The 21,149-nt window shown below is 39.6% G+C and overlaps 1 protein-coding gene across 1 annotated transcript; it reads right to left on the bottom strand.

Moving 5' to 3' along the window:
* Positions 1-17,740: 17,740 nt before the first annotated feature.
* LOC142213395 (forkhead box protein L1-like) lies at positions 17,741-20,189 on the bottom strand. Its single transcript, XM_075281713.1, has 3 exons — positions 19,488-20,189; positions 18,988-19,160; positions 17,741-17,950 (listed from the first exon to the last, which is right to left on the bottom strand). The coding sequence occupies exons 1-3, from the start codon at positions 20,031-20,033 to the stop codon at positions 17,746-17,748; spliced, it is 924 nt and encodes a 307-aa protein (XP_075137814.1). The 5' UTR covers positions 20,034-20,189; the 3' UTR covers positions 17,741-17,745.
* Between the last annotated feature and the right edge of the window lie 960 nt (positions 20,190-21,149).

The raw sequence follows: 21,149 nt of genomic DNA, 5'->3' as shown, positions 1-21,149 counted from the left end.
CAGTGTGTATTGGCGGGTTTCGGTACTGTAGCACTGCACGTCATTTGGTGGGTAAGCAGCGCAGTTCCCAGTGTTTTAACATAAGTGCTTGCTGTGCTGTCTCAGAACAGCTGATCTGCAGGGGTCCTGGCTGTTGAAATAATATTAATGGCTGCAAAAATTTTCACAGCGCTGTTTGCACGCTGCCCCTCGTCCAACCGCACATATTCCCCCTTTCCCCCCATGGAACATTTTTGTTAAAACAATTTGAATCCCACCCCTGAGTGTAACTAAGGGAAGTGCTGGTGAGCCATATGCTTCTTTGCCTTAACTGCATTTAGATATAGGGCTAGAGCAACAAACTATGTCTTTGCTACAGGTAAAAGGTATAGCTATAACTCTTGAAAGCATCTCAGATTTGTTGTAGTGTTGGTGAAACTTAATAGCTTCATGTAAAATACACGTTTCTAAGCTTTAATAGTATTTCATAAGGTATTACAGCTCACAAGAAACCGAAAAAGTCAAAGACCAAAAATGTTATTTAAAAAAAATAACTAAATAGATATATTTATAATTTATTATTCCCTTTCATTGAAATATGTTGTTTACTGTGTTATTTCTACAGCCTAATGCAGTAGATAATTACACAAGAACGTGTGCTTGTGCCAAGTCTGTGGTAAAACGACGTGGCGGGCACACAGATGATATTGAATATAATAATAATACAAATGTTTACATGGTGCCTTTTTTCCCCATTGTGTCGGGGGTTTGGAGGACATTTTTGTAATATACTTCATTAACCTATTTTACTTCCTTTAGGCTCCGTTCGCACAGAGTAACACGACGCTCATTTAGACACGTAAACACGTGTCAGAGCGAGGCGCTGCAAAACAGATCCCATTAACTTCAATGGTTGCCAGCTTACGCACGCTACCCATTGAAATCAATGGGTTATAAAGCCTCCCATTGATTTCATTGTGTAGCGCGCATAAGCCGATGTACAGATTTTTCTCAGCTGGTTGATAAAGTATATTGCAGAAATTTTCACCAAACACCCCCGACACAATCTTAAAAAGCACTTACACTTTCATTTTTATCCCTGTAATGTGCTTAGGTTAATGTTTATAGATACAAAGTCTACTTACCTGTCCAAATGCAAAACCTTATTATTATGTTTCAGTGTAATGTGTCTATATATGTTTTTCTGGTGACCACACAGACTTGTAGATGATATTAGTTTCCTTTAAAAAAAAATACATTTTTCTTTAATTTAAAATGAGAAGAAAATTATTTGTAGACATTATCTTTGAAACTCTTATCAATAGCTGTTTTATGCAAGGGAGGGAAAAATTGTTTGGTATTAAGAATAGAAATCTTGGATTATATCAGAGTCTCCAAAACTTTTTGAGCTGTAATCCATGTTGATATACTATCTATGGTCACACTTAAGTTAATGTAGTTCTAACCCTAGTATTAAAGGATTATATCCCTCTTGGTAAATTGCTGGTGAGATCCCTAGGATGGGACTTGCAAGAACAGTCAAACAGTGCTGCTCTATGCTGTTCCCATACCCCCCACCATAGAGGTGAATTGGCTGTGAAAATGCTAAGGCCCCATGTAGTAAAACGCAGCAAAAAAAACGCTGTGGAAAAAATAGTGTTCCTCCTGAACTACTGGTTTTGATCTGGTTTTTATTTAATCATTATATTATACTGTCTTGAATGCTGAGGCCCCGTGTAGTGGGCCAAAGCAAAGAAGCGCTGCAGGAAAAACCGTGGCAGCAACGCAGGCTTTCTGCTTCCATTATACCTGTAGGGAAACCACCAGCCATACTGTAGATATAATTGAAATGCTGCGATTTCCAAGAAACAGTTTTGGAAATTGCAACATTTGCACTGCGCATATTTTTCTGCAATGTGTGGATGGGATTACACCACGTGGGTCCCTGGCCGAAAGCTGTTTTATTTGTAATATTTCAGCTATGAGCAATAATTGAGGATAAAATAGTTATATATTTTCCACATTGTAATGTAAATAGTAAATAATCAAATTATTTTTAAGCAAGTCAAATCGGGTTGAGAATGGTAAAAAGACTTTTAAGACTACATCCAGTTTAGGTTCGTTTTTCGCTAGTGTGACTAGTGAAGAATTTTTTAATGCTTTGTCAAAATAGTTGATAGAATTACGACCCCCCCCCCCCAAAAAAAAAAAAAAAAAAAAAAATACCTGTACATGGATAAAACTTTGCTTTAACATAAAGCACCCTATAAAATCATTTTCAAATGATTTAGAAATAGTCTATAGTTTTCCTATCAAAATGAAACATTACTCATACTATAATATTGTAAACATAGTATTATATGACATCTTCTCCAGTTGTTTGCACTTTAGATCAGTGGGTTCTAATTTTGATATTTGGGGCTGTTCACATCACATTTTGGCCTCTTATTAGCCTGAATAAATGTATTCAAACATATCCCACACCATGTTCATTGACTTTAGTAGAAAAGCAGCCAAAAGGATTCATTTTTGGCAATAATTTTGCTTGGTTTCTATTTCTGTACGCTTGTTCTGACTTATACAAAAGCATGTTATACCACACTCTTGTGACCAGTACAAACATATAGAAACACAAAACAGACGCCTAAAATCAATGGATTTGGTTTGGGATACTTTTGAATAGGTTTTTTCCTCTTTCCAAACATATCCTGCAATCAGGTGCTAATAATAAGGGAAAGCACGATGTGGACGGCCCCTTAAATTTGCACAAGAGAGTATGTTCTTTATGTTGTTACTTGGTTTTTATGTTATTGTAACATATCTTTAAATATGATTATTAATATTGCTAGAAACGGCATAAAGGTTGTGTCATTGTTTTATAAGAGTTTTCACATGTGAATTGTTGGACAGCACATGAATACCATCCATTTTCATGTTTTATTAGCAGGGGACACTCAGACAGTTGCATTTGTGCAGTCATGTGACTTTTTACATTGTTACGTTTGTCCACATTTCCATTTTCACAGATATTTGCAGCCCATGTTCTCCATGGACAGGACACTGCCCCTTAGCTTATACATAGGTGCCTGCAGACATCCATTTTTTTCAGGGGTCATTAGTCTATGCAAAAAGTGAGAGATGCTCAATTTTGGTCCATTTTGCGATCCAGTGGCATCCATAAAAAATCCTCTTTTCACCGAGGCTAAACATTGGAAAGTATAGCACTTATACTAAAAAATGGTTGATCCCGTTTACATAACTTGAGAATAGATCAACCACATCAAAACACATCCAAAAAAGTCAATAGGACCATGTGTGAAGAAACAAATAAGGCCTAACACGTACTGTAATACAGCCTGAAAAGAGAAAAATCACCTTTTATTTAGACAATTCTGAAGATTGATGGTGATTTTAAAACTTAATATCCATATAGTGTGCCAAAGTCTTGAACTGAACTCTTGCTTCATCCAGTGCACATAACTCACCCACAGAGTTAGTTATATGGATGAATCTATGTAACAAAGAAATATACTTTCAGAATCAAATATATTCCATAGCTTCTGCAATTTTAGAGCGCAGTTAAAGAATAAACACGTTATTAAGATATCCTGCTTGTAGGTATAGCATCGCACATTTTAACTTATGTACTACCATGATTTTGCAATGTGTTTTTGGTTTTTTTTAGCATGGGAGAGGCAATTTTCATATTTCATGTCAATATTTGGCCAGTATTTTTCATCAATATTTGTAAAGCAAACTGGTATTGACTGAAAAATAGTGATGCATAATACAGACCAAGTAAAGATCATGTGAAAGTGGCCTTAGAATATGACACGAGATTCTGAGATGAGCACAGTAAGGCCTAGGCCACACATTGCAGAAACGCAGCTTTTTTGTTGCAGATTTTGCTGTGGTTTTTTGAGCCAAAGCCAGGAGTGGATTGAGCAGAAGGTAGAAGTATAAGAACTTCCTATATATTTCCCATTCCTTTTGTAGCCATTCTTGGCTTTGGCTGAAAAATCTTCTGCAAAATCTACTTATTCCTATGCCGGCGAGGTATTCAATTGAATACTACTCGCTCATCACTAGTGTTTACGTAATGCGGGGCCTCAGCCTAAAAAAGATAAATCCAACCTTAGATAAAAATGCATGATTTTTGTCGCCCTCATCAATTTAACAACTGGCAGTATTGTATATGTCATAAGTGGAATCATTTATGCAGTGGGATCAAGGAACTCAATGCCTGTGTGGTTTTTGTCGTACAGCATTGTCATGTTTTTTGCTCAGAACTAGTACCTGGCACTGCTTGTCACACCTGCCAAACAATATGAAAAACACTATTGCACAGGTTGGTGCACTACAATAGATCACTTCTGTATCAAACCAATTGACATACTGCGGTATGAAGAGTGAAATCCTTATAGGAATGTTTCCAAATTAGGAGTAATGTTAGGCAAAGGCCCCACGTTGCAGAAAAACTGCTTTTTATGTTGCAGATTTTTGAGCCAAAAGCCAAGAGTGAATTGAGCAGAATGGATAAGTGTAAGAGCTTCCTGTTCCTTTTGTAGCTCCTGTACTTGACTAAAAAAATGCAGCAAAATCTACAACAAAAAAGCAGCTTTTTCACAATGTGGGCCTTAATTTTAATCTATATTCACCTTTTTTTTTTTTTTGCAATGGACGTCAAACGGCAAGTGAATGAGGGCTGTTTAATTGGCCACAAGTTAGATTATGTTCTATTTTTGTCTACACTCACAGCAAGACTGCTGTGAAAAATGAACGTTTTGCACCTTGGTTTGAATGTATCCTTAGGGTTTTTATTAAGGGGGATGGGTGGCGTTCCATTGCAGTTTTAGGGTGCATTCACACTGAGTAAACGCTAGCTTATTTTGTAGAGTAAAATTACACTTGTAAATTTTGCTATCCCATTGACTTCAATGATATTTTTTTACAAGTGTAAAAATACGCCTGTAAAAAATACGCTTGTAAAAAATACGCCTGTAAAAATACGCCTGTAAAATGTCATTGAAGTCAATGGAATAGCAAAATTTACAAGTGTAATTTTACTCTACAAAATAAGCTAGCGTTTACTCAGTGTGAATGCACCCTTAGCTGGATCCATCGGGAAGGAGTATTGGTTCTTCTCAGAAATTTCCCACGCCTTTGTAATCCTCTCCTGGCTTTGTGATGAAAAAACTGCGTCAAAAACTGTTTCCAAAAAGAAACAAAAAAACGCTGTTTGTGAAGCCATCCTTAAAAAAAAAAAAAAAAACATGTTGACAAGCAGTTGTATCATCACTACAATTTGTACTGAACACTCAGCATATATTGTGCAAGGAGAGAATAAGAGTGCATGACTGTGCAAGAGAATGTAGACATATTTAACTGAGCACTTGGTACTACTAGTTAGGGTTATAAGAAGCACCTTACAAATCCCTGTAATGTTTACATGTTCTGGGGGATGTGAATGTCATGTTGTGGGAGATATTGAGGATAGTGGTAACTAGGCTCTTATTAACCCCCGAGCCCTCACAGCTGATTGCACTTGTAAAGGAAGCTTGAATTTTAGACAGGAATATATGTTTGTATTTTTTTAATATTATTTTGGTGTGTTCGCAAAATCTTTGAGGACTGTGTGAGGCATTGTACACTGCAACAATCCACCATCTTCATAAACTATAGATTGCAATGTCATTTACTCCAACATCTCCATGGTGAGCGTTCCATGTGCTATTAGGCCAGTTTCACATAGCAGAATTCGGGCTGGGAAATACAGTTTGTGCATTGACTGGATATACTAGTCTGGATTCAGCTCAGCTCAATTGAACTCAGTATGTCAGGTTTGGACAGTTAAATCCGGACAATAAACGGACCAAGTTTTCCAGACGGAACTCAGCTCTCTGAAACCAGCTAAGGTTGGGACTACATTCAACTTTCATCTGATATGCGTGCAACTTGCACAGACAATTCTGACACTAACCCTTAAGTACTATCATGGTGTCTATCATAATGATATGTGTATGATAGTGGATTATGATAGTACTTAAGGGTTAACAAATGCCTTGGATTGACAAAAGTCACCTTTAGGGTGCATTCACACTGAGTAAACGCTAGCTTATTCTGAACGTAAAACACATTCAGAATAAGCGGCGTCTAAAGCAGCTCCATTCATTTCTATGGGAGCGGGGATACGAGCGCTCCCCATAGAAATGAATGGGCTGCTTCTTTCACTCCGTGCAGTCCCATTGAAGTGAATGGGGAGTGCCGGCGTATACGGCAAGCTCTGCTCATGCCGGAGCGTACACGCCGGCACTCCCCATTCACTTCAATGGGACTGCACGGAGTGAAAGAAGCAGCCCATTCATTTCTATGGGGAGCGCTCGTATCCCCGCTCCCATAGAAATGAATGGAGCTGCTTTAGACGCCGCTTATTCTGAACGTGTTTTACGTTCAGAATAAGCTAGCGTTTACTCAGTGTGAATTCACCCTTAAATCTAAATAGTCGCAATGAAATGAAATAGCAGGGCCCCCCAAAAAAAAAAAAAAATTGACAGTGTTATATTAGAGAGGAAAGTACAAATTGCCCTTAAGGCTAAGGCCCCACGTAGTGAACCACAGCTAAAAAAAAAAAAAAAAAACTGAAAAAAAAAAACTACGAAAACTAACTGCAGTTTTTTTATTGCGTTTTTGCTGTGTTTTTCTCTGCAGTTTCTCTTCCCTTATTAAACCTATAGGGAAAACAGTCACTTTTCTGAAGCTAAAATTTACATGGTGTGTTTTTCAAAAACACAGGTTTTCCGCAGTGTTTTTTCCCACAATATGTGGATGTGATTTAACTAAATTTCATTCACTTTGCTGGTACTGTAAAATTCAGCATTTTTTTTCCACTGCATTTCTGCAGCATGGGGCCTTAGCCTAAAAGCTAAGCTGCTATAAGCACTGAACTAGCTGGTTTAATACACTTTCAGTACACTTAAATGGCTTTCTGGAACTATAATATTGATAGCCCATGCTAAAGATACATTACCAATGCAATAGCTCCAGAAAATCCATTTAGCACTACAGAAATAACAAAATGGCTGCATGCTACTAGCCTAAAAAGTAGATTTAATCTAAACAGTGCCCACTGGTTTAACATCACTTAAAGCTGAAGCTTCCAATTTCCTGTACTCATTCTGCTACTCTGCATACACTTTCTATATATCTACTTTTAATAACCCTTTGCTCCCTGTCAGATAATTTTGTCTGCTTTCTGGTCCTTTTGCATAAGAAAGCAACTGAAATTGAGCCAAGCACTCTAAGGGAGCCTTCACACGGAGTAAACGCTCCGCTCATTCTGAACGTAAACTCGTTCAGAATGAGCGGCGTTAAAACAGATCCCATTGATTTCTGTGGGTGCCGGCATACGCGTGCTACCCATTGAAATCAATGGGAGGCTTTTTTACCTATTGCTTTCAATGAAAGCAATAGGTAAAGAAAAAGCCTCCCATTGATTTCAATGGGTAGCGCGCGTATGACGGCACCCATTCAAGTCAATGGGATCTGTTTTTTACACGCTCATTCTGAACGTGTTTTACGATCAGAATGAGCGAGCGTAAACTCCATGTGCAGGCTCCCTTAGTAGTACTATTATGTGCGGAGTGCATGCAGGTGGTGGGCAAAGCAAGAAGTAACTTTAGCCAATAACTGCAGTAGAGCACTGGGAGATTTCATCCTTGTTGGAGCCCAGTACAGTCACCGGGACTCTAGTAGATTAATTTTGATACTTACTAAAATTTTACTGGAGTTTAAAGGGAGACAATTACCACCAAAACTGCTTCTAAACCACTTATGTGCCGTTGTAGTGGCTTTTAGTGACACAGTGAACATAGTTTTTCATGTGCAATCATTCTGGCAAGAAGATTTGTAAATGTAAGCTTTCCATCTGTGTACAGGCGAGATGTTTGGTGCACCTGCGGAGTGGTCATGCCTGTCAGAACAACTATTTATGCCTATGTGGTCGCCAGCCAGTGCTACACCTAACAAAGATTGACAGGTCCCAATGTGCAGCTACCAGGATGCCCTGGTAGACACAGCAATACTCAAGATTCACCAAAACCTCATTTGCATCCAAATATAGGCTACATGCATACCATCATGTCCATGTAGGCTGGACAGGATTGACTAGAACGGACGGAACATGGATTTCATCTTATTGCCAGCTGTGATTTCACAGCCCCATTCACTGCTCTCCGTGAGTGATTTTGGTGCTAGTAGACTCCTTTTAACTATAAGCAACCTCCCAAAATGGGCAGCCAAGAGGTCTAATGACACTTGAGTTTAGTTTGTCTCCTAAAACAGGGTATGTAAATACATGCTAACAGTAAGTAAGACTCTTTGATGTGAACATTTAAGTTTTTGTATCCAAAGGTTTCCTGCATGGAACTTTCTAGTATTCCAAAAAAAAGAAAGTCATAAATAAGGCCTGTTTCGAAAATTCCTTAAGTTGTTTTTTAAAGGGGTTTCCCAGGTAATAAAAATTAAGTTGAAAAGGTTCAAAATGGTGAAAAAAAGTTTTGGTACAAAATTCTCACCTCACCTTTCCTATGTTGGTCCCATTACAATACTTCCTGGCTCCCACCAGCCTCTATTTTCTGATTTCCTGGTCCCATTTCCAATGTTTCGAGGTGGACCAGGAAGTTAAGACGGGGGAGGGGCAGAAATTGTTGGAATGAAACCAGAAGAGAATTGGGTAGTATTATACTTTTACGTATACATTTTAGCAAACACTCTTATTAACCTTGTAAAATGAATTTCTAAACCAAGAACTTGCACATGGTACTTCCTCACTATCCAGTTTCTCTTGTTCAGGCATAGATTATGAAGCAGCTCTTATATGTGCACCCTGAATTGCTTAACTTGCTGTAAAAACTGACTATGCACTGTGCAGGGTAAAAATTTCAGTGAGCACAACTTTTCTCAGTTGTTGCAGCCATGTTTCCATGAGATGTTTGATGGGTTCTCAGAAATGTTCTTGGGTTTGATTTCATATTATTATTGGCTCAATTTCTCAAATAATGATTTATTCAGATTATCCTTCTGTAATGAGGAATCCAGTTGGAAATATGAGAATAACATGCAGGGACCACAAATAAGACTGCCCCTAGTTATGGGAAGGTTGTACCTACACTAGCACCTTTCTTACCTTCTGCATCCAGTGTTCTGTTTTTTTATTCATAAACTGGATATTACATAAATATAGGTAAAAAGGGAAGTATTCATAGGCAGTCTTTGGTCATGTCATGTGTGTCATCATGGCACCCATAGGGATTGTGCGAAAATTGCATTTGTAACTTGACATATCAATTTTTCTTTGACTAAAAAAAAAATACAGGTACAATATACATTTTACATGTATTTCACACTTAAAATAGCCCTGCTTGCAAACAGCATGGTCACCTAGACTTTTTCTCCACTGTTTATAGATCAGCAAGTCTAAAACCATACAAAATTCTACAATAATAAGACTTAATTGCTTATTGGGATATAAAGCGTAACGAAACCTTTAGGCCGAGGCCCCACGGGATGTAAACACTGCGATTTGCCCACAGCAGAGACGCTGCGGGAAAAATCGAGGCGTTGTACAGTGCAGGCAAAGTGGATGGGATTCATATGAATCCCATCCCCACTTTGCGGAAGAAATCGCAGCACAGCTGACGGCTTTCCCGTAGATATAATGATAAGAGAAAGTCCGCAGAGGAAAACTCTGTGAACTTTCTCTTAAAAGCGCTGCGGAAAGAACCGCATGCAATCACGCAGCGATTCTTCCCACAGCGCTTTATCACTGCGTTTACGGCCCGTGGGGCCTTAGCCTTAAACAGCTTTAGACTTCTGGTACAGTTTGTGTCATAAATACATTTTGCAATATAATTTTTAAACAAATGTTGGCTTCTTTCAGCTGCATATAAAATATCCCACTCCTGAGTATTTCCCACCAGTGATCTCTGTAAATCATACAGATAGAACTGCATTCTTGACACCAAAAGCAAGTTCCTGCGTTTTCTAACTGCAGATATATACGGTAGCCATTTTAACCTTTTCACTTTATTTCAGACAGTCTGTGCACAATGAGATGCAGGGGACAACTCTGAATAGAAAAGTAAAGAAAAGAGTAAAAAAGGATTTCACAGAAAGGAGACAACAATTTTTAATAAAGAATATAACAAAATTTATGAATGACAAATACTGCCAGAAAGTATAAAGTTTAGTTATGCTTTAAAAGTATTCCAGAACAGTATTCCAGGATAGCCCTGTCCCAACCAAAAATATAGTGCACTACTCTTTTCCACATGGCAATCTAATAAGCCAATTGTATTAGAAATGGAGGCGAAGCTATCAACACCTATCTTGTATATCATATACATAACATATACAATATATACAATGATATGTAAAGTCATGGCCCCTTGCAGTCATACTATGATCACTGTATTGGTGAGGTTCAATCCAAGTCTGGTCTCATTGTTTCTATGAGTATGTTCAGTTCATGGATTAAAAACCGATGTGTATTTTACCCAGCACATATCTGAGACTGACCCTTGTATTTCCACTGCAGGTTTGCATTGCTTGAAAATTCTCATGTTTTCTGCAAAGAAAAAGTGACAGGCCACTTATTTCCACTGCATAAAAATTATCCTATGCATGTGTATAGGGTTGTGGAAACCCATTTCAAATGAATTGGATGCGGATTTCATTGCAGAATCTGCATGAAAAAAACATAGGGGCAGATGAACTAATTAAAATGCACCTGAATTCTGTCATAATTTCGGCAAAAACCTGTCATGGATGGTTTACGCCTCATTTTCTAAGTGTTATACACACTTTCTAACAGTTTCTTTACCCTGTCCGACAAGGGGGCAAGACTTGCCAAAAAAATCTTAATATGTACCTCCATGGGTTGAAATTTTATTTATTTATTTTTTGTTGGAAACTAAGCCCACTAATAAGAGAAGTTAAACTAAATAGTCCAGGGCAAAGGTCCCATGTCGCAGAAAAGCAGCTTTTTTGTTACAGATTTTGCTGCATTTTTATGAATCAATCCCTGGAGTGGCTACAACAGGAATGTGAAATATAAAGGAAGCTCTTATAATTCTCTCTTCTGCTCAGTTCACACCTGGCTTTGGTTTTAAAAAAAAAAAAAAAATTTGCAAAATCTGCTACAAAAAAAGCCTATAGGTGTATCATATTTTCAAACAGCATCACAGAAAATCTGCTGTAGTCTAACTTCTCTGTGATGCTACATAGTGACCCATACCAAATGGTACCAGTTGGTACAGGTAGCAATCTATGATACTAAGAGTCCCACTACCGGCATACTGTTCAGGCCGGTGAATCTGGCAAACACACAGACCGAGACTCATGTGTGAATCTAGGGTTAGCGATTAAATGCCCCAATAAACGTATTCTAAAATGGATAAAGATTATTTGTATAGGCTGAGCTTCTTAACTTCTTCACTTTAATTTCTTAGTCAAAAAATGTTGATCCCCAATACTTGAGTCCTAACACCTGCCCCTCAGGCTGCACATTCCGCAGAAGTAAATGAGTATAAATATATATGGGGTGTGTTATGTCTATGTTAAATGCTTCTCAATATTACACAATAAAGCTTAATGAACCAGTCGCACTCCTTTTTTGTAACTTTGGTTAATTCTTTGCAGTGTATGACCTTTTGTCCTCTTGCATTCCATAGGACTCCAGGTTAAGTACAGTCAGGACAAATCTCTCTGTACTCCTACCTGGCTTTGTCAGGTTAAATCATATGCAAAATATGTTCTTCTGTAAATAAAAGTTCTTTGAAAAATTGTGTTTTATTGATTTAATCTTATACCGCATTCTTACTGAATTACGCTGTCTTACACGGACCATTTCTGCTGTTACCATAGCATCATCAGGGGAGTAAAAGATGTCTGGGCGAATCTCAGCTCTCTCATTTTATATAGCAACTAGCAGCATGACAGTCCGTATGACAAGGCAGCCATTATATGAATCACCACTGGTGGAGGTTTATATAGCCCATAGCCCCTTCCCCTATTGATCACCCAGTGCCCACCATGCCCTCTGACTGTACACACGCCTTTACTGTGATTGGAGGGGAAAATCATGTGCCACACAGTGGCATCCTGTTGTCAAAGGAACCATCACAGCAGCTCCAAAGGCTCAGATAAGCAAATGAATGAATAACAGGGCAGTATTGAGGAATATAGCCAAACTTAAGTTTGCAATGTTCAGGTCTGTACAATGACATACATTTCACATTGACCCCTATTATACAGTTTACATGTTTTTACGGTATACATCTGTGAAGGCAAATGCAACACTTTCTGACACAGTGTATACCAAAAGGAAAAATATTGGCATATGCTGGGTGCAGCGCTGCACCTCCCATGAGGTGACCTGAAGTGAGCGCTTCAGGCGGCACTATGCCAGGGCCTCAGGGAGGGCGGCATTTTTGCTTCCCTAAGCCAGTCCAGGACAAGCTGTCCTGGACTGGCTTAGTACCGAGCGGTGGTTTGGGGAGGCCACTGGAGCAGCGCTGCTCCAGCAGCCTCCCCTCACGCTCAGGCAGAGAGCAGGTCATCTCCGTGCCTGCGAACGACGCTAAGCCCTGCCCCCTCCGCTCGGCCACGCCCCCTCCTCCCGGGGGGGCAGCTTTCTGTAGTTCGCCTCAGGTGGCGAAAGGGGAAGGTTCACCCCTGGCTGGGTGCTAGAGATGAGCGAATAGTATTCTATCGAATACCTCCCCTGCAAAGTTATTGGTGTAATCGGTCGAATACCACACGGTAAATGCTGTAAAAATTTGTTGCCCCTCCCACCTTCCCTGGCACTTTTTTACACCAATAACTATGCAGGGGAGGTATTCGATCGAATACTACTCACTCATCTTTACTGGGTGCGTATCGTACACAAACTTCAATAAACAGCTTCAATATGTAAAAACTTTTACATAAAGTCATGACTGAATTTATGTTACCTATGTTCTAGCCTTCAGCAGAGTCACTAACCCAAATTTACTATTATGGCTATGACTGGACACATCTTGTGTGAGCTAAAATAGTTTTAACTTGCTAGATATGTGAGTGTGGAGTCTGGACTCTCAGAAAAAGGGGGGCATGACTTAAATATGCCACGATTCCACAAACATGCACCAATGTTCTGTAAAAACTTTGGCTCATAGTAAGCCAACTAAAACGTGGTATAGACATAGATTAGATGGTCTAACAATATGCCAGATTTTTCATCCAGCATCAACTGCTGTGAGAAATCTGATGTGTTTTCAGACTGCCAAAATTGATACTGTCTAATAGAGATGAGCGAACACTAAAATGTTCGAGGTTCGAAATTCGATTCGAACAGCCGCTCACTGTTCGAGTGTTCGAATGGGTTTCGAACCCCATTATAGTCTATGGGGAACATAAACTCGTTAAGGGGGAAACCCAAATTCGTGTCTGGAGGGTCACCAAGTCCACTATGACACCCCAGGAAATGATACCAACACCCTGGAATGACACTGGGACAGCAGGGGAAGCATGTCTGGGGGCATAAAAGTCACTTTATTTCATGGAAATCCCTGTCAGTTTGCGATTTTCGCAAGCTAACTTTTCCCCATAGAAATGCATTGGCCAGTGCTGATTGGCCAGAGTACGGAACTCGACCAATCAGCGCTGGCTCTGCTGGAGGAGGCGGAGTCTAAGATCGCTCCACACCAGTCTCCATTCAGGTCCGACCTTAGACTCCGCCTCCTCCGGCAGAGCCAGCGCTGATTGGCCGAAGGCTGGCCAATGCATTCCTATGCGAATGCAGAGACTTAGCAGTGCTGAGTCAGTTTTGCTCAACTACACATCTGATGCACACTCGGCACTGCTACATCAGATGTAGCAATCTGATGTAGCAGAGCCGAGGGTGCACTAGAACCCCTGTGCAAACTCAGTTCACGCTAATAGAATGCATTGGCCAGCGCTGATTGGCCAATGCATTCTATTAGCCCGATGAAGTAGAGCTGAATGTGTGTGTTAAGCACACACATTCAGCACTGCTTCATCACGCCAATACAATGCATTAGCCAGTGCTGATTGGCCAGAGTACGGAATTCGGCCAATCAGCGCTGGCTCTGCTGGAGGAGGCGGAGTCTAAGGTCGGACCTGAATGGAGACTGGTGTGGAGCGATCTTAGACTCCGCCTCCTCCAGCAGAGCCAGCGCTGATTGGCCGAATTCCGTACTCTGGCCAATCAGCACTGGCTAATGCATTGTATTGGCGTGATGAAGCAGTGCTGAATGTGTGTGCTTAGCACACACATTCAGCTCTACTTCATCGGGCTAATAGAATGCATTGGCCAATCAGCGCTGGCCAATGCATTCTATTAGCTTGATGAAGCAGAGTGTGCACAAGGGTTCAAGCGCACCCTCGGCTCTGATGTAGCAGAGCCGAGGGTGCACAAGGGTTCAAGTGCACCCTCGGCTCTCCTACATCAGAGCCGAGGGTGCGCTTGAACCCTTGTGCAGCCTCAGCTCTGCTACATCAGAGCCGAGGGTGCGCTTGAACCCTTGTGCACACTCTGCTTCATCAAGCTAATAGAGTGCATTGGCCAGCGCTGATTGGCCAGAGTACGGAATTCGGCCAATCAGCGCTGGCCAATGCATCCCTATGGGAAAAAGTTTATCTCACAAAAATCACAATTACACACCCGATAGAGCCCCAAAAAGTTATTTTTAATAACATTCCCCCCTAAATAAAGGTTATCCCTAGCTATCCCTGCCTGTACAGCTATCCCTGTCTCATAGTCACAAAGTTCACATTCTCATATGACCGGGATTTGAAATCCACTATTCGTCTAAAATGGAGGTCACCTGATTTCGGCAGCCAATGACTTTTTCCAATTTTTTTCAATGCCCCCGGTGTCGTAGTTCCTGTCCCACCTCCCCTGCGCTGTTATTGGTGCAAAAAAGGCGCCAGGGAAGGTGGGAGGGGAATCGAATTTTGGCGCACTTTACCACGCGGTGTTCGATTCGAACATGGCGAACACCCTGATATCCGATCGAACATGTGTTCGATAGAACACTGTTCGCTCATCTCTACTGTCTAACTATTAGTAAATCTGGGCCAATTTTACTAACTTCTTACCAGCACAATATTACAAGCCATACCAGAAATATGAAGATTGAATGTACAAAAAAAAAAAGCCATATGCATCTACGACACCGAGTTTTCCAGTGGATGAAGATGCCTGTTTTAAGCTGCCTTTTTTTTAAAGCTCAGCAGATTCCGGCCGATTAAGCGCTGAGATTAACACTAAAACAGCGAGGACTAAATCTGATTAAAGAACAATTACAGGCTTAAAGCTGAAGATCCTGTTAAGAACTTCATAAGCAGTTAGCCAGAAATTAGGACACGGTTTGAAGTATGAGGTGTGATAGGTCAATGCGGGAGTAGATGAAGACTATGTAACATGTTGTTCTGTAGATGTGATATAATAAGAGCAGTGATGGGAAAAAATAAGAATAGAAAATGGTACAAATTTGAAGAAAATCAAATGAGAAAGTATATATGAAAGATTTTTCTTCTCCTTTTTATGTTGGCGTTTCATACAGGCAAAATGATTTTATTTTCTTCATGGTTTACTACAGGTAATAATTTCAGGCCTTTATACAGTACCAACATACCCGTAGACAGTATGTACTCATCTAAGATATTCATTGACTTGGGAGAGTGTTCTAAGCATACTCTAAGGGCTCGTTCACATCAGCACCCGGTCTCCATTCTGCAGGTTTCCGTTTCCTGCACAAAAGAGAGGCAGGATACGGAAATCTGCAGGACTCTTTCTCACCCATTCATTTCAATGGGTGAGAAAGCTGTGCGGCGGTGAGCGTTTTGTGCTCTCCGCCGCGAAACCGTTTTTTTTAAATCCGGACACAGAGTCGGAAATGCAGTACTCTTTGTCCGGATTTTAAAAAAACGGTTTTGCGGCGGAGAGCATAAAACGCTCACGGCCGGACCCGGTCTGTGGTTACCGTCTTGCATGCAGAAGACAGAAACCACAGAACGGAGTGCCGAACGCAGGTGTGAACCTAGCGTCACCTGGCATATATCTTCTGTTGTGAATGCTGTGATCAAGGTGAGATAACTACTGAAAAGTGGTGTCTACAAAAATGTAAATCTCTATTAAAAGCTTCACAATGATCAGAGTGAAAACTGCACACGAAAAATGCTATTTCCCCAATTTCTTACACGTTTTGTTATTACAGCACATTCGCAATAGAGTAAAAAGTACATGTTCCTTATATTTTATAACAGTGATACCAAATTCATATAGTTTTTTTTCATATTTTAATAAATTTTAAATTAACATTGAAAGACACTGAAATATTTTTGCATGTTCATATTGTGATACAAAAAAAGTTTAAAATTTTATGGCGCTATGTAAAGAATTTATTTGGAGAGCAACATGTAGTTTTTAATTATACAATTTTAGACAATGTAAGATATTTAAACCTGTAAATTGCGTATGGCGCAGCATCAGATACCTACGCAAGGCTGAAGACAAGGAGAAGTTGCAGCAGAAGTAAACAGGAGGCACTAAGGGATGACAAGCTGTTGATGACGCTGGTGTGCTCGGAGCACAGGGAGAACGCGCCCTGTACAACCTGAGCATAATTTGCATATCAGAAGAAACATTTTTTTACAGAAATGGCGGGGAGCACAAGTGAATGAGAGGTAGGTAGTAACGTGCCATTTCTTCAAATGCCATTTTCTAATGATAGAATTCCTTTAAAGGAAATAAGAAAGGTGAGCAAAGAAGTTCAGCCTTAGTGTAGTGAGGGTGATTGGTTGCCCCCCTGTTGTGACCACTGCAACAACTATAATGATGTTTCTACTCTAAGCTAAATATCCTCTCCCCGCCTACCTTCTAACTTGCTTACTTTACAAAAAAAGCTATATTTTCCTAGATTGCTGGGGTGGTCGTCTTCAGATTTTCTGTTGAAGTTCCATTTCCCCATTTCCAAAAACGTCACCTATACTAACCCCCACCACTACCCCATCATACTTACCTGTCTTCCTGCCTGGATCTTCTGTGCATGGGAGATCAATTCCTTCTGGGAGGCCGGCTCCTCCTCTTCTTTACATCTTCCGGCCGGCCGCACCTGTGCAATAGAGCCAAAAGGAAGTGATCTCCCATGCCCAGAAGATCTGAACAGGAAGACATAAGTAAGTATGATGGGGTGCGCTGAGTTAGTTAGTTGGGAAGGGCTAGTAGTTGACGGGCTAGCTATGGAAAAGAAGATGCCAGGAGCTCCCAGAGTTTCTGCTGCAATAATACATCCTTTATTTTTTTTTTTCCCTTCCTCCAGAATTAATCTTTACTACAAAAACTACATTGTGATATAAAACACCCAACCATTGTGTGGACCTGCACTTTATAGATGTAAATAAACTTTTATTTACTCTAAAAGACATTAAAAACTAGCATAAATTATATAAGAAGGTGCAACTCAAATGCATAGAAAATATAATCTTAGTCACGTAAAATTAAAGTTATGAAGGGGAAATCTGAATAGAAAAATAATGATTTCTGCATATTAACTGAGGCAAAAAACTGCAAAATATATTTATTTGGTGAAAAGTCTAACAAATCTAAACAAATAATCCAAGTTACAAGATATACATTACGAGTTTTGCACAACATTGTCCATATTCCCTTGATTATTATTATTACTATTACTATTATTATTATTATATATAAGGCTGGTTCCAGGGCAATAGATGAGGTATGGCAAGGGAGCGGCGTAACCGGTGATGAGGATTTTCCATGAGAGGACAGATTCGAGATGGATTGGAGTGAGAATAAAGAGGGGAGCAGCAGATGCAAAGTCTCTGGTGAAAATAAGGCAGATTGTAGAGAGGAAATGGAGGTGGGTTTCCAAGAACAGATGACACCCTGTTATAGAAGGAAAGTGAGAAAGTAGTATAGAAAGAATAAAGAGAATAAGTATACCGATATATATTAGTCCAGACCACATTTTTGCTTTTAACACGGTTAAATAATACACACTGGGGTCAAGGGGCACATTCTTTAAAAAAAAAACAAAAAAAAAAAACAATCTATATATTGGTATTCTGGAGGGCACTACAGGAAGATGCAATAGCATGATCGTAGATTGTGGATGTAAAGGAAAATATAAAGAATAATAATAATAAACAATTTTATATGTTCCCTAGACTGATACAGGAGGCACAACATGGCAGAGAATACTAATACTATATTAGGAAAACAGTTTCCAATCAGTTCCCTAAATATATGCAAGGTTTTTTCTAATTTTTTTTTTTTTTCCTATTTCCCAATTAAAATGATCTGCTAGACATGAAGTCACTTTCACCCTGGTGTTTCTTGTTCAGCATTTTGTATTAATATTTGTCAGTCCAAACTAGGAGTGGAACATAAATCGAAAAATTATAATGGAAAGTTTGTACACAGATTTGTGTCTGTGTTTTGGACCCACTTCTGGATTTCACTTAGAAATAATGAGAGAAAATACTGGTGTAAATATAGTCTAAGGCTGCGTTCACACGGAGTAAAGTGGAGCGCAATCTGGCACGTATACGGCATATCAGAGTTTGCGCGCTCAAAAAGATCCTATTGATTTCAATGGGAGTTAAGAGCGTATAATTTTGCAGCCGCAAAATTACGGGCGCAAAATTACGCGGCGTATACGCGCAAACTCTGAAACGCCGTATGCGTGCCAGATTGCGCTCCACTTTACTCCGTGTGAACTCAGCCTAAATCTGTATTTGTAATTATCCCATAAGAATTCTTTTCCTGGTTATTTGCTTTGCTGTAGATATTATTTCCAGGCTTCCTTATTCTTATTAAAGAGTGTCATAATTAACTGTGAATCATATCCTTTATCCAGTTTACTTAATATTACAACTGTTTGCTCCTCAAATTACTAAAACTGGAAGAAAGATCATATATACCTGCGAATCCGTCTCCTAGCCCTGCGCCGCTGATAATCTCCACGAGAGAATGCTTCTAGGTTGGCAGGATGCACAGCCCAGTAATGGCCTTTCCCATTATCACTCCGTCCAGCCTTAATAAAGCACTCGTTTAGAGAAAGGTTATGGCGCACGCTATTCCTCCAGCTCTTGTCCTGGCACATACATTATATATAGTTATTACAAGGTTTGCATTTTTCATATAAAAATTATAGATTTACTTTTGAAAAAAAATTACCATTAGACACTTGACATGCATGCATAACTTACCAATAATAACCATACATAATACAAAAACTTGCAAAAATAAAAATTGACCATTCAACCTGAAGAGCTTCACACACATTACAATATAAGTAAAGGCTTTACCTTTAAATTTAATTGTAAATTTCAATATCTATCACGTTCTGTTTCTTCGATTACTCTTACAATAAGGGTCATTTATAATATTTTATTTATTGTTTGCAAATGATTTGTAATACCTGATTGTGGTAGTAGGGGTAGGTGTCCATGATCCATTGGTATATGTCACTTAATTGTAGTCTCTTCTCGGGGGTGGACAAGATTGCTCTTGAAATCAGGGCTATGTATGATTGATTTGGCTTCTCAAGAAGACCATTCCCGTCTTGTTGCTGATTGTTCTCAAATGTACTAGTTCTTTCCTTCATCTGGCAGTTCTTTGCCTCCAGTATGTCGGTCAGTGAAGTAGACTCCAGTTTTATTTCCTCAGCATTATTACTAGACATGATTTTGTGAGATATCGTTGGGTTTTCTTGACTGTTTACAAAGTGATTCATCTTGTTTCTTGTTTGGTTGTCCCCAGTAATTCTACTTTTCTCTTGTACATCATGATTTGTAACAGACTTCACCAGCAAACCTGCGGGTATGTGAAGTACTTCTGCTTTGCTTTGCTTATTTTCTGACAGACTTCCTTTGTCTTGAATACGCTTTTCATTCTGTACTGTGGTCCATCCCATTAAGGAATCTATTAAGAATGATGTTCCCATTGTATGGACAGCAGAAGACATTCTGTGTCCTGTAGAATTAAACAAACCTGTTTCTTTGATGAAATGTTGTTTGTCTTCCTTAATGAATCTTTGTTATATATTCATCTGGAATTATTTTTCTTCTAACGGGATGTCTGACACTTGGCGCTCTCTTACTTTGTACTCTCTCTCTCACTGAATAGCTGTGCTTTGTGCAATAAGCGCATATTACCAGTTCTCTAATTGTGTCTGTTTATCCTTAGAAGCTTTGTTATCTGTGAGGATTTACACCCTAATCCTGCAAATAACATGATTAATGCACACGCCAAACATACAGCTACACATCAAACATGCCATACTACAAACACACAAAATACTTCTGTCAAAACAGAAACGGTTAAGTACAGACAGACATTAAATATCAATTAAATCACATAGTATGGTTGAAAAAAGACACATGTCCATCAAGTTCAACCAAGGGCATGACTAAAGGAAATAAGTATCCTATATATTTCCTTAGGCATCAATGCTATTTTTCTATAGGGGTTGGTTCACATCTGCGTTCGTGTTCCGTCTGGGGGAGTCCGCATGGGGACCCCCCCGAACCAAATACCAAACGCAATTGCAAGCGCTGTGCAGTAAAAGCACACGGATCCCCATAGACTATAATGGGGTCTGTGTGCTTGCTGTGCGCTGTCCGCATGAATCATGTGGACAGGAAAGTAGATTGTGAAGTACTTTTCTGTCCGCATGTTCTGTGCGTAATTTGGCAGGCAAGCGCACGGACCCATTATAGTCCGGAATACCAACACAGATGTGAACAAGGGGTAAAAAGACGTAAGCCATTTTTGGAGCTGTTGCAGTTGTGACCAGTTCCTGAGGTAGGCTATTCCACAGGTTTACAGTCCTTACAGTGAAGAAGCCTTATCAACTCTTGAGTTTCCTTTTTCTTTTGAGGGGATTGTACATGGAACAGCTTTTTCATATTTCATTTATGGGCCATTTATATCTTTATACAGATTTATCATATTTCCCCTTAAACGCCTCTTCTCCAGACTAAACAAATTTTACTCCTTTAAGCTCTCCTTACACCAGAGGTCCTCCATGCCCTTACCAATTTTATGGCTCTTTATGGTTGAACCTTATTCCAACTTTAGG

This window comes from Leptodactylus fuscus, chromosome 1 (genome assembly GCF_031893055.1).
Source record: "Leptodactylus fuscus isolate aLepFus1 chromosome 1, aLepFus1.hap2, whole genome shotgun sequence".
In the NCBI taxonomy this organism is placed as follows: Eukaryota; Metazoa; Chordata; class Amphibia; order Anura; family Leptodactylidae; genus Leptodactylus; species Leptodactylus fuscus.
This window is presented reverse-complemented; position numbering and strand designations above follow the sequence as displayed.